The following is a 15,115-nucleotide window of genomic DNA, read 5'->3' as shown; positions in this document are numbered from 1 at the left end:
TTCAAATTTTGATGAGTCTGATGGAGATATATACACCAGCAAATCAAAAACCTACCAAAAATACAACCTATGAAATCAACAACAAGGATAGAAACAAGTTCAGAAGGAAGAAGATCGCCGACATGGTATGCAGTCTTCATTTCGTACACAGACTCGCTAACAAATCAGCTGGCTAGTTAGCTCCTGAGAGGACATGATAGGGTCTAAACCAAGTTAGCGAATCAGCCAACTTCATAACAAATCTAAGAGTTAAGATCGCAACAGGGCCGGCCCAACATTTAGGTGACTTAGGCGGTCGTCTAAGACCCCGGCCCAAAGAAGGTCCATCGCAGAAAAGGCCTCAAAGACAAAATAAAAAGAAAAAAGATCTCCTGTGAGTTCAACTTAAGCCAACCTATTACAGAAAATGCCTCAAAGACAAAACGGCCTTAGACCCCCAAATATATTGGAGTCGTAGTGTTGTTATGCTTCAAGTGGCTTGTCAATCCAGTCAATTATAGTAGTAGAATCGCCCTCGAGCCAAATTCACCTTGCATGGACATGATAATAATTAAGCTGCCATGAAACCTTTCCATGCAGCACTTAACTCTGCCAATGGAAAAGAAGAAGCATTGGATATACAAGAGCCTACTAACCATCAAAAGATAAGAAGTAGTAGAACTCGAAGACGAACAAGCAGCAAGCCAGCACCATGGTTCGTCAATGGAAGTCCCTTTCATCTTGTCCTTGAGAAAACTCCAATTTAAAGTGTAAAGCTAGATCACCAGTGGCCTTATTACTAAAATCCTTCCGTTCTCAGCATCCCAAAGCAGGCATCCTTATCCTCTTCCACACCATGCGACTCCATCAAATAGTTAGCCAATTATGCCAATGATGAGAATCTAGCACCCGCACTGATCCGGGCAAATACACTACAGGAAAAGTCGGTTTTACCGACGCTTTTTATAAGCATCAGGCAATTTTCGGTCTAGCGTCAAAATTTGCCGTCGCTTGTAAAAAGCGTCGGCAATAGACGACGCTAATAAGCATCGGTGTAGTCGCCGGCCTAAGACGACGCTAAAAAGCATCGTCGGAGCCTATTTCGACACTAATATGATCTCCTCTCTCATCGTCGCGTGCTTTCAAATGGTGATCCCCCCCTCCCTAACCCCCTCCAGATTCAAGAAGTAGAACGGCTCCGGCGATGATGTCTTCGCCCGCCTCTTCGCCGCCTCCTTGAATCCTGACTCCGCCCCCCTCTCCCCTGAACCGCGGATCCTCAAGTCCCGCCTCGTCGCCGGCGAGACCCTCTACGGCCTCTTCCTCCTGAGCTTCTCCCCGACCCTCGCTGAGATCGCCGGCCTCGCCGGCTACGACTACGTAGTCGTCAACATGGAGGACGGCTCTGGCGGCATCGCGGAGGCCCTCCCTTGCCTCCGCGCCCTCGCCGCTGTCCACACCTCGGCCATCCTCTGCCTTTCGGAGCTCTCCACCGCCTGGGCCAAGAAGGCGCTCAATCTCGGCCCCCAGGGCCTCATGTTCCCCATGATCGAGTCCCCCAGCGCCGCCGAGCTCGCCGTCTCATTCTGCCATTTTCCGCCGCGTGGCGTCCGCGGGTCCGCCCACACAGTGGTGCGCGCCTCCGCCTACGGCATCGACGACGGCTACCTGGCGCGGGTTGACGAGGAGCTGCTGGTGATGTGCCAGGTGGAGACGGCGGCGGGGTTGGCGGAGATCGAGGTGATCGCCGGCGTCGAGGGGGTCGACATGGTGTAGATGGAGCCGCTGGATCTGAGCGCGAGCATGGGGTATCTGTGGGATCCTAGGAACCGAAAGGTGAGGGATGCGATGAAGGAGGCGGAGAGGAAGGTGCTGGGGATGATGAACAAACTGTCGGCAGCGGAGGGCGGTGGCGCTAGCGAGAGGGAACCGTATTTGGGGGGGCTTGCGATGCCGCACGATCGGGCGGAGAATATGAAGATGAGAGGATATCATATGGTAACAGGGGCAGTGGATGTGGGGATTTTCCGGCAGGCGGCGGTGGAGGACGTGCGGCGGTGGAGGAGCGCGGAGGTGGACATTGGGGAGGAAACGAGGAAATGAGGCTCTGATTCAAAATAATTTTTAAAATATTTAAAATATTTATAACGATGCTTTAAAGCGTCGCTAACTAGGTTTTTAGCGACGCTTCGCTAAAAACCACCTTAGCGACGCTTTCTAGAAGCGTCGGCAATTTTTTTTCCACTCTGACATAGCCGACCCTTTGGCGACGCTTTTAAAAGCGTCAAAAGGAAACTGACCGACGCTTATAAGCGTCGGTAAAAGCCTTAAAAAGCATCGCCAAATCTTGTTTTTCTTGTAGTATAGCACAACAGGCTGTATCCGGATTCATGAGGCCACACTGCATCAGAATTATTTCACCCACAAAACCATCAACCAAAATAGTTACTCTTGAGGAAGATAAAGTAGTTTCCTCATCCAAACCAAGTTCTAATATCCCTCAAAGTTCTAAGTGAGCTTTGTTCTAAGTGAGCTTTCTCTTCCTCATTACATCCCGAGATTTTAATTTAGAACTATCATTAATCCCCTAAAACTTTTCTATCCTAGCAATCACCTTTTTGGTATAGGAATATTAAGAACTTCGCTTGCTAGCTCCTGATCCAAATCTTCATGTGAATTCTGACCGTCCCAGCTTCTATCCTGGTTTACAAACTGAGACACCGAACATTACAAAGGAAATTGCTATCATCGCCATTTCTAATTGGCTGGTGAAAATCATCTTGAACGTAGCATGCCGATTCACAAATTTGCCTTTAAACAGCTGATGTATTTCTCTCTTTACCATATGAGTTCTGATACGCTTTAAAATCTGCTATAGCTGATATAGAAGACCAGCTAAAGCTCACCATGAAGCCTCTGATCAACCAATCAAAGGCCGTCTTGATTACAATCACTTGGGCTGCCACCATGACCTCGTAGAGATAAAACTAGAGCTAGAGTTTGTGGAGCTGGTAGGGAGACGAGTCGCACTCTACAAATATATATATATATATATATATATATATATAGAGAGAGAGAGAGAGAGAGAGAGAGAGAGAGAGAGAGAGAGAGAGAGAGAGAGAGAGAGTATATTGACAATCATTGTATCTTCCTAGACCTTTTGTTACGGATGCATTATTATAGTATAATCATTGAAATAATTGTCCTTTTAATTAATTTATGAAGTTAGCATGGTGGACCCGCAAATGTGCTGAGCACAAGCTAAACATGTCTTAAATTTTTTTGACAAGCTGAGAAACCTAAAGCAATCTGGCTTCTCTCTCATTTTATTCCTAACGCCAAGTTCGCGATCGCAGCCAACAGCCTAAATTCTTACATAAATCTCTCCTTTCCTGTGCAGGCTTCACACCGAAGGCCGCCAAAGCTGCTCCTCACCTCGCAGTCAGTCATGACGTCACACTTCTGAAAGCGTGCGGCCAGGAAGCTCGTGCGAACCCCACGCCCTTGCTCCGAAGGCGGCACGTTTTATATTAATTTCACACGATTTCGCCCCGCGTGCTAACGTGCTCCAATTCTCCCCGCTGCCCCCTTTCCTCCCTCCCACCTTGCGGACGCGCGTCGACTCCCCATTCGTTCCCTCACTACCACGCGCTCCTCCACTTCGACCCTTTATAACCGGCCACCCCCCCAGCCGCGCCATTTCGCACCACCACTGCTAAGTTCGCAGCTCCAACGCCGCCGGACGCCGAGATTGGAAACGATCGACATCCCTTCATACACGTGTCATCATCGCAGCGCCGATATGATGAGGACGGAGCGCGCTGCTGGGAGCGCCGCAGCCGGCGAGCGGCGGTACAGGGGGGTGCGGAAGCGGAAGTGGGGCCGGTGGGTGTCGGAGATCCGGCTTCCCAACAGCCGGGAGAGGATCTGGCTGGGGTCTTACGACTCGCCGGACAAGGCGGCGCGGGCTTTTGACGCTGCTGTCGTCTGCCTCCGCGGCCGCCGGGGCCGCCTCAACTTCCCCGACTCGCCGCCCCGGATCGCCGGCGGCCAGTCGCTCGGCCCCCGCCAGATCCAGGGCCTCGCCGCCCACCACGCCCACAAAGCCGACTCTGATGCCGCCGCCATCGCCGCAGACGCACCGGCGCCGAAGATGTCGCCGTCGGAGACGGCGGACGCTCTCACGGCGGAGAGCGAGGGCGTGGTCGACTGGTCGTTCATGGACATGCTGTCGTCGCCGGATGGAGTCGGGATGGATTTCCCGCCAGCAGTGGCGGAGGCGGCAATGGATGACTTCTCTTACGATTTCTTCCCGCCGGCGACGGCCCCGCCGGATGTGGCGGAGGACAATGGGGGGGTAGGTTTCTGCGCGAATTCGTTTTTGTGGAGCTTCTGAGGGATTCTCTTACGAGCTCTTATTCGTTTATTTATTCGTTTAAAATAATTCTTTATTTTTTCGGGGGGGATTAAAATAATTCTTCTATTCTTTTTAAGGGGAATTGGGGGATCCGACGGCGAATTTTTGCAGCCGAGGGATTCTCTGGCCGCTTGCCGGCATTTTTGAATCCGGCGGCGACAGGGTTCAATTACTTTGTTCTCACAAGAATCAAGATGTATGTCTCGAGAGATAATTCTAAAGGAATGTAAAGATTCAAAATATTGCTAAATCTTCAGTATTTAGTGACGGAGATTCTCTCTCTCTCTCTCTCTCTCTCATTCATGCTTAATTGGCACTTTAGGAAAATTTCATTTCTATTGTTTTGAGTCTGAAAATTTTTGAAACATTTCCAAACGATTGATTCGTTCTTCAAAAAATTTGAATAAAAGGATAGATAGGCCAGGGCCAGCCAATTTCTATCAAGAAAAAAAAGTTCTCGACCTCACCCTAAGATTCTTGATTTTGATGATAATTTAATGTTTACTCCTTGATCAAACTAATCATATGTTAAAGAGTTTTAAAAAACTAACATATGTGAAGGGGTAACTACCAAATTGTAGTCAAATTCAAAGGAATAGATATTAAATGTTGGTTTAATATCTAGTCTTTAATTTCCAACTCTTCAAGCATCCTTTTCCAATCTCTCTCATTTTTACTTCCTTTCTATTATGACACGTCGCACATACTAAATACTAATTTCATATATAAAATAAAGTTGACAACCTCTACTTTATATAAATATTATAATTAAAGAGTTGAAAGCAATTTAAAATATTATAAAATTATAAATAATTGTAACTCAATATATGTATTGCACTATTTAGAAGCTAAGGCATATCATCCTCAAAACACGGCATATGTCAAACTCTAATTTTAACTAAAATGAAGTAAGTACATTCTATTGGCTTCATATAAAACTTGTGAATTAAGGAATAATAGGTAACTTATGATTCAATTGTGGATTTGCTGACAATTAATACTTTCACTCTAAATTCCAATAAGTCATGAAGTTGGCAAACCATGCTAGCTTCATTTGACCTTTGCAATTTAGGAGCTTATAAATAACTTAAGTTTCAAACAAGGATTTATCAATAAATTTTACTTAATTAATCTGGAAGGAATTGGAAGCTTCAAGCTAAACATGTGACCCTAAAGTCTTATGGGCGGTCCCATATTGGAAAATAATAGAAAGGAAAAGAACATGCACAATTGGGAGGTGGATGCCACAAGAGCAAAAAGAAAAAAAAAGAAAAAGAAAAAGAAGAAGAAGACAACAAATGTAGCTTTTCTCTCTCTCTATTTTTTTTTTTTTGCTTCTCTAATAATTTTATTTATAGAACCAAAACTATCAATTAGATATTATTTTTTGTTAAAAAAAATCATGTTTATTTCTCATGTCGAAATCTAATGTCAAATAAACTGAAATCCACAGGCTTCATGGACTTCCTATGAAGCTAGTAAGGAGGAGTTGTTAGTTATCTTATCTTCGACTCGGAAACTAAAATCAAGTTTTTCTCCACAAACTCTGAAGTTTGTAGGGCCTGCCAATTTTGTCTCACAACTTGGGGACCTAAATATTTTTTTCCATGTACCTTAAATATTTCATGTTCTAAGAAAGAAAAGTTGGACCTAGATAAATAACATTCAACATTTTAAGAGCACTCGCATCAACAGGGATAGCCTGGAACCTGTGCAGCCACTAGCTAAATAATATAGAGTGGTATGAAATGTTTCTGTCTATCTGCAGCCTTGTTGATGTGAGGACCCGTGTGGGCGTGTGTTTAGTCCCACATCAGTTATTCGCTGGATAGATTTTGGATACTTATACAGGATCAAGGAACCCAAACAATACCTTCCGGCTAGTCATTTTGGGTGAGATCCTGGGTTGTTACAAATGGTATCAGAGCGGACCCGGCCTATAATTTATGTGGATTAGGGGACACTGCAGCACAGATCCATTGGGGTTAACCACGGACCAATCGTGGTGTTTGTGATTAGATTTGAATGGATTTGAACCCTTAGCCTGACGAGAACGTCAGGGCTTGAACGGGGGGAGTATGTGAGGACCCGTGCGGGTGTGTGTTTAGTCCTACATCGGTTATTCGCTGGGTAGATCTTGGGTACTTATACAGGATCAAGTAACCCAAACAATACCTTCCGGCTAGCCATTTTGGGTGAGGTCCTAGGTTGTTACAAATGGTATCAGAGCGGACCCGGCCTATAACTTATGTGGATTAGGGGACACTGCAATACAAATCCATTGGGGTTGACCACGGACCGATCGTGGTGTTTGTGATTAGATTTGAATGGATTTGAACCCTTAGCCTGACGAGAACGTCAGGGCTTGAACGGGGGGAGTATGTGAGGACCCGTGCGGGTGTGTGTTTAGTCCTACATCGGTTATTCGCTGGGTAGATCTTGGATACTTATACAGGATCAAGGAACCCAAACAATACCTTCCGGCTAGCCATTTTGGGTGAGGTCCTGGGTTGTTACGGTTGACCCACTAAATGATTGTAACTAAGTGATCTTGTAACCAAAAGGAGGACATAGAAACGTACTTCGAAGGCCGGGCTTCATGTAGCTCCAAGTGCAAGAGAACAAGAAATTAAGGTGGGGACATAGTTCGACATAAAGCACAAGCAGCAGCAAGTTGCCAAGCTAATCAAATCTTCAAATAGTTGTACTAGAAAGCTGGACTACCATCCCACTTTATCAAGGCACAGGAGGTCATTGATATTTTTTAAAGAGCAAACTCTAGTTGTTGTATATTTCCTACAGGTCTCTTATACCAAAATAAATAAATAAACAAACAAACAAATGCATACATACATAAGTAAAGTACATGTGAAAATCTACAAAGTTGTGAAGTTTTTGGAGGGACTTCCAGGATGTAGAGTACTTCTCACTAAACACATTTATAATTCCTTCCACATTTTTTAAAGTAATGTTGCAATAACGCAATCCCTTCAACATCGCAAGTGTTTTATAAGCAACTTTAGAACCACATACTTAATTTGATTCAAGAACTTAAGTTGTTGGGCAATGAGTCATAATATTGATGAAACTTAACACAGCCAAAACACTATTACAAATCAATATCTGGAATCAGAGGGAAATAAAAACAAGAAGATAATTAATTGAACCCTTCAAGACTGTTTCCAAATGTAAGATACCACATTAACCACCTCTTATTTCCATTTCTCTTGGTTGTGAACTATGTGCAACTTAATGCAGTACAAGGAGCATTCCATAAAGTTGACACAAGAACACAGGTCGGGCTGTCTCTATTAAGATCATTTATAAATTTATATGCGAACATTAGCTGATATATTGTTCATAGTTTGTAGTAGCTAAGACCAAGACCCAAACCCTGTGGAAAACTTCAATTCTTTAATGGAGACAGATACTTCTCCTAAGCCTCTTGATCAATACACTATTGGTTCTTTGAAGAGCCAAAAAATAGAGAGAAGAAAGCCATGCAGAAGGGCAAAGAGATGACAACCACAAGCAAAGCCATGAAACCTAAACCAAACTATTGATGAGTAATAAATCTTCAATTTTTGTTAAGTGTGATGCGAGATACACCAGCAAATCAAAGACCTACCAAAAACACAACCTAGGGAATCAACAATAAAGATAGAAACAAGTTCAGAAGGAAGAAGATCCCCGACATGGTATGCCGTCTTCATTCGTGTGCAGATTCGCTAACAAATCAGCTGGCCAGTTTGCTTCTGAGAGGACATGATAGGATCTAAACCAAGCTAGCAAATCAGCCAACTTCATGACATATCTAAGAACTAAGGTCCCAGTGTTGTTCTGCTTCAAGTGGCTTGTTGATTCAGTCAACTATAGTAGCAGAATCGCCCTCGGGCCAAATTCACCTTGCATGGACATGATAGTAATTAAGCTTCCATGAAACCTTTCCATGCAGCACTTAACTCTGCCAATGAAAAAGAAGAGGCATTCGATATCCGAGAGCCTACTAAGCATCAAAGAAGAATAAGTAGTAGAGCTCGAAGACGAGCAAGCAGTAATCCATCACCATGGTTCATCAATGGAAGTCCCCTTCATCTTGGCTTTAAGAAAACTCCAATTTAAAGTGTAAAGATCACCAGTGGCCCTATTACTAGAATCCTTCTCAGCATCCCAAAGCAGACATCCTTATCCTCTTCCACACCATGCGGCTTCATCAAATAGTTAGCCAATTATGCCAATGATGAGAATCTAGCGCCCGCACTGATCCGGGCAAATAGCACAAAAGGCTGAATCCCGGTTCATGAGGCCACACTGCATCAGAATTATTTCACCCACAGAACCTTCAACCAAAACAGTTACTCTTGAGGAACATGAAGTAGTTTCCTCTGCCAATCTAAGTTCTAATATCCCTCAAAGTTCTGAGTAAGCCTTCTCTTCCTCATTACATCCCGAGATTTTAACTTGGAACTATCATTAATCCCCCAAGACTTTTCTATCCTGCCAATCGCCTTTTTGGTATAGGAATATTAAGAACTTCGCCTGCCGGTTCCTGACCCAAATCTTCATGTGAATTCTGAGCATCCCAGCTTCTATCCTGGTTTACAAACCGAGACACTAAACATCACAAAGGAAATTAGTATCATTGCCATTTTCAATTGGCCAGTTAAAATCATCTTGAACGTAGCATGCCGATTCACAAATTTGCCTTTAAAAGCTGACTTATTTCTCTCTTTACTATATGAGTTCTGATATGCCCTGGAACCAGCTATAGCCGATGTGGCAGACCAACCAATGAGAGCTCACCATAAAACCTTCGGTCAACCAGTAAAAGTCCACTATACGGCCGGCCCTAGAGGCGTGCGAAAAGTCCATCAAATTTCAAACTCTTTCCCCAACCAGTGACAGCTCGGCCACAATTGAGAATAGTTTCCATAACCATACGATGAACGAGCTAGATGCGTAGGTGAAATGCCCGTATATGATTTTTGGGATGCATGATCGATTACAAAAAATAGCGGATCTGTTCACCCGATTTTTTCGGGATGCATGGTCCAAGCACTACAGTAACCCAACCAACTCAGCACCTGACCCAAACCGATTTCTAGCAGTAACAAGTTTCGCATGCCTTGGAAGTTAGATTTTACTGAAAGCAGGCTTCCCCACAGAAAATCAGGCTTCGAGATCAACCGAGCAGGAGCTTTAGCCATAAATTCTTGTCCCCTGATTCTAAGCTCAAACAGACCCAAGCCGCTTATAATCTATAATCTTCGGTCAACAGATCTACTCTTATGAAACTCGGTGCCAACTTCCTATGCTTAGAATCATGTCCTCAAAAAATTTCTAAACAATTTCTCCAAGTTGTCAAGAACATGCACAGGAACTGCAAAATTACTCAACAAGAGTGCTGGAATGGAAGAACAGATTGAATCAAAACAATCCTACCCATCTGCGATAAAAGGGTCTACTTCCAAGCTGCTAACCTTCCATTCACCTTATCAAACAGTTCATTAAGATCAGCCAGTTTGAGTCCATCACTTGAAGGAGGGGTGCCCAAGTACTTCCAAGTCCCATGTTTACTATGAACACCAAGAATGGAGTTTATGGGCTGAAGCACACATGGATGGGACTTCACCAATGTTGACATTTGGGCCTGGCTGAGAGCAGCAAAGGGACCCTCCATTCTACGGCTAATAAACATGAAGATTCCTACTAGTAACAGCATCATGCAGCAATCTAGAAAGCATATCAGCACAGATAATAAACAGAAATGGTGTGTAAGGCTGGTATTTTACCGGCTTATTTTAATATTAAAACGAGAATAATTTGTTAATAAATTTGAGATTGGGGGGAGGGGGGGATATGAACTGATAGGAATTGTGCTAATGGGCCTATCTATTTTTATTTTCTATAATAGATATTTATCACTTGTCCATTATTGTGGTTAATAATGGACCATATTAATTTGGGAAGGCAAGTAAAAAAAAAAAAAAAGGAAACATCTTCATTCCACATGCTAACAAGCTTGAGAGTTCTTTAGTCAAAGAAAGGTGTTCTTTTGGTAGAGCTTTGGACTCAAACTCTCATGCAAAGTTGGTTCTAAGTACAATGCTTCAGTCAGACTACGCACTTCGAAGAGCTTGAATCTTTTTAAAAAGAGTGAGATTTTCGCATCTCAGCCTGATTAGTATTGTCACCGAACAAAAAAAAAATCTAGTTTATATTATATTTTTGTTCCAATTATTTATTTTGCACCAAAAACAATCTGTTTTTTTTTTATCCTACCCCTGTTGCGAGTAACCAGGGGTCGGATCATCATTCACCAGCTACGGTTAACATGGGTCCATGTTAATTGGAGATGGAGGCTTTACAAATTAAATTAACAATATCTAGATCAATTTGTGTATAAGGACAAGGAGAGTTGTTACATGTATTTTTGATAAAATCTTGGACTTGATATGCAAAAAAACCATGCATAAATACATATTTATATTTGGAACTAGCAAATGGGAGATATTATATTATACCTTTTCTTCGAACTAGCAAATGTGAGATACAAGAGTCTGAAATCGTTAAATTATTTGCTATTCTATTAGTACTTGATCAAATTTTAGACTCAAAAAAAAGTTTGAAAATTAAGATATTTTTTATGACAAAATTGCATATAGATTGGTAATGTGGAGGCTGAATCTCAAGTCAAAGGAAGTGCATAAATAACTAGATAAATACATAAATAACTAGCTATCTCATAGTTTATTTCACCCCTCATCATGAGGGGGATATTGATAGATTTTAATCCTATGTAAGGTTTTTTTTGCGTAAAGAATTGTTCCGATCAGAGTCCGTGCTAGTCTTTGATGAGTGGTCCGAACCTTCCGCTGCGAATTATGGTTCTGCCAAGGTCTAATCGTTCTGACGTAGTCTAAGTCTCCGAAGGGAATGCCGACTGCCGAAGTTGAAGCTGCAACCGATTATGTTAACTGGCGATGCAGATTCCGAAGCCGTGGAAAAAAAAAAATCTTTCCCCTGAAGCTGTAGAAGTGTCTCCGAACAATCTCTGATGAGCCGACCCTATCTGACTGAAGCTGTCGACTTAACTGCGCCGAATCTGGAGATTTGCTTTGATCCGAGTCTTCCATGGCCTGATCGTGCTCATATTGATCCGGAGGCAGATTATCCGTCCCTGCCCCAAAGGTTATGCTCTGCCAAAGCGGCGTCCCTTGAATGTGCTCTCATCAGATAGAATGAAAGTCGTGAAAGTCTCCTCTTTGAGGTCATCCCCGGGAGCTATAGGGGTCGGAGTGGTCTCTCCAGTCATACCAAGTAGCTATATGAATTAGGTTCATTTCCTTATCGATTCGATCTTTGATTTCGTTTGATTGTAGGTAGAAAGCCTATGTCATGGCAGTCAATTGGGACAATGAATTATTGTGGCTGTTTGTGAACAAGAATCAGAGCAGCCTTTGAAGTTTTGAATTTTTTCAATGATTTTGGAACGGATTTTTTATGTCCTTTTTATGTCTCTACCAGATGACATTCCCAATACCAAAACGTGATATATACTAAAAAAATATCATTAATTATATATGGAATAACCAATATTTTGTGCAAACGCAATGCAAACCATATTCTAATTTATTTAAAATTAATTATATGTTTCTAAAAAAAACCATAAAAATTTCATCTCTTATCCTTATCTTAAAAACCAGCAGACTGTTTTAAGAGGAAAAATTATATCCTACACCGGATACACCAATATAGCCATGTACTAGTATCCCAATCATCTCATCTCATTTCTATGGGCCAATCATCGAGACAGACAAATATTAATCAAAATTTATAGCAACAAAACGAGATGATTGGCATAATACATAGCTTTATATTGCATGCAATGCAGGGAATGATTTCTCAATCACACCTAGGAGTGACCCATCCTGAGCAAGGGCCTGCAGCAAATCTCCTCTTTCCCAGCACCTCCCCAAATATGCTAGTATCTCGTTTTGCCATGTATTAGTATTCCAATTATCTCATCTCATTTTTATGGGCCAATTATAGAGACGAGTAAATATTAAATAAAATTTATAACAATAAAATGAGATGATTGGCATGATACATAGCTTTATACTATATACAATGTAGGAAATGATTTCTCAATCACACCTAAGAGTGAACTTTCCTGAGCAAGAGCCTCCAAATCTCTTCTCTTTTCTAGCACCTCCCCAAATATAATAAAAAAACACTGAGTGCTACCCTTGCCTAAGTTGGTGGCCCACCTAACCCTTTCTTCCTTCTTTCTTTTTGTTGATCTATGGGTACAACTAGGCTCGCCCTGGTTCATACGGCCATGGCGTCAATTCCTTTGCTGTGGGCTCCACCAGTCACGCCACAAGGACATGCATTAAAGAATGGACAGCGGTGCGCCTCCAACCGCTAAGCCATCGCCCATGCATGGTCCCAAACTGCACCACGTCGGCAGGTGCAATAGCTCTGACCGGAGCGAACAACGTGAGAAGGTGGCCTTCGTCGTGTTCTAAATTAAAGTCACATTTCCCCGTTCACGTCCCTTCCGGTTTATTTTTTTTCCCCTGGACAAAACCATTTGCCGACATGGCTTTTTCCTCGCAAAACCATTTGCCGACACGGGTTTTTTTTAAGCCATTTGGCGGTCTCGTTCTACACGTGCTTCTACTTTTCAGCGGCAAACTTGATTGCAACCTCTTTTTGGTTACTTATTTTTAATTTAAAACCACAAATTAGGAATTTTTCGAGTCTCAAATTTAGTTATGTATCGAAATTAAGCAGATTAAACTTTAAACTTAAATTTGATTCACACTAATCAACAATTAGGAGGTCTTAGAGGATACATGTTAATGTCGGTAGATGAGCATTCGCGTTAATGTCGGTATGGCTTGCAATTAAGGATGATGATGTTAGTTTATAAGATCAATCAAATTAAAACTCTTCCTTGATCACTTTCAAAGAGAATTGCATGAAAGTTCCAAGAAGTTGCACGTTTATGGTAAAGTCATCAAATATAAGGACTTCATTAGCCAAAACCAGTTCTTTATATTTGTTACAAAAGTTTAGAATGACTTTTCCGATATGTTTTCGGTCGAGAACAATATGATCTTGGATTAGTATGCTAGGCAATCATAATATTTTAATTTAAAAGCAATCGCATAAACATGCAAGCAAACCTAATAATACCATCACATTATTACTTTAAGCTCAACATGCAATATTTAACACGCACAAAGACCTCAATGTTTGACGCATGAGACTCGTAAAAATAAAAGATAATCCGATGGCCGCCGACTAATACATCATATGTCATGCTTCTAAGCCAATGTAATAAACATATTATCGAGTCTTCTAAAATAGTAATAAAGTATGAGACATAACCAGGCCTATTAATAAGTCACCAACAAAAATATGGATATTTAAAGATTAGTGTCTAACCTAAAACCTAGGTATCAATATGAGACTGTAGAGACCGCCAACTCGAGCTACATTCCAGAAGCGGTGCTACCAAATCGCAGAAACATGCTAGAATGGACTTAGAAAAATTTGTGCTCCAACCAAAATTCTGAAGTAAAGGTGGGGAATCCTTCACATGATGTCATTGGAATAAGTCATAGGCAAAGATATTGCCAAGTCACCTTATGCTTCGAGATATCTGGGCAATGGTGAGGGACAGAGAGGCCTTCCAGGCCAAGCATATTTTCTGTAAAAGTAATGGGATTGCGGACTGGATGGCTAATTATGTAGCCAGTCACTCTAGTAGTACCCTGTGGGCTGGAGATGGAGAGTTGCCATTGACACTCCGAGGTATTTTGTTTTTTGATTTAATTGGGTGTATCCGTACTCGTCAGGTATGATCTACCCGCTTTAGCCCAAAAAAAAACAGAAATACTGCCAAAGTGACCATAGTATTAATGGTAAGAATGCATCTTCAAGGCCAAGGACCAAGCTTTCAATCAAAAAGAAGCCTTCCGGGTTGGTGCGCAACAAAACAGTCCTGTAATCTATACGAGCAAGATCTTCGACAGCAATGGCAATGGTGATTGATGGATGATGTTGGCTTCCATACCATATGCCATATGTAGCTGATTGTGACCATCTTCCATGCTAGGTACCTAACTTTAATCAAAACAAGCAATTGGGATTGATGGATATAGGCCCTGCAATTTCTACCAAACTTCGGCTATAACATTAATGGTGATTCATGGACACTGGTGGCCCTTCCAAATGCGACGGTAATCAATTCTCGCTTCATTGTGGAAATATGTATCTTTCGATATGATCTTTCGACAGAATTAACTTTTATTAAAGATGGGGTATATGTATTTATGAAAGATTAGAATATACAAACACAAGCATATCGTAGAGCCAATATGCTCTATCTTCCCCTATGACGTGCATGAAATGGAGCAGCCATTCATGCAGTTGATATTCTTTTAATCAATTATCTAATGTAAATCGGGGTCGATATGGGAGACAAAAGTTCGAAGTATACAGTAGAGATAATCTTTGTCAAACCAACTTGGTGGCTGTTCTAATTACTCCAAGTAAACAACAATTATTGTTTCCAGTTCAATATATGTAGGTGCTTCAAGAGACTACTTAATTATGCACCAAGCTAATTAGTCTGATAATAACTTTATTATGAGCAAATGAAAACTCTCTCTGTATGTGTGTGTGTGTGTGTGTGAGAGAGAGAGA

General features: G+C 42.0%; 1 protein-coding gene and 1 pseudogene across 1 annotated transcript; both read left to right on the top strand.

Annotated features, from left to right (window-relative positions):
- The first annotated feature begins 20 nt into the window (after positions 1-20).
- On the top strand, positions 21-2,082 carry LOC103703410 (annotated as a pseudogene).
- A 1,622-nt stretch (positions 2,083-3,704) lies between these two features.
- LOC108510684 (ethylene-responsive transcription factor ERF017-like) lies at positions 3,705-4,646 on the top strand. Its single transcript, XM_017841855.3, has one exon. The coding sequence runs from the start codon at positions 3,782-3,784 to the stop codon at positions 4,373-4,375; it is 594 nt and encodes a 197-aa protein (XP_017697344.2). The 5' UTR covers positions 3,705-3,781; the 3' UTR covers positions 4,376-4,646.
- The last annotated feature ends 10,469 nt before the right edge of the window (positions 4,647-15,115 follow it).

Source organism: Phoenix dactylifera, chromosome 11 (genome assembly GCF_009389715.1).
Source record: "Phoenix dactylifera cultivar Barhee BC4 chromosome 11, palm_55x_up_171113_PBpolish2nd_filt_p, whole genome shotgun sequence".
In the NCBI taxonomy this organism is placed as follows: Eukaryota; Viridiplantae; Streptophyta; class Magnoliopsida; order Arecales; family Arecaceae; genus Phoenix; species Phoenix dactylifera.
This window is presented reverse-complemented; position numbering and strand designations above follow the sequence as displayed.

Bases quoted from the DNA above. Each gene is read 5' to 3' on its own strand.
- LOC108510684 (XM_017841855.3), top strand. From the start codon at position 3,782: ATGATGAGGACGGAGCGCGCTGCTGGGAGCGCCGCAGCCGGCGAGCGG.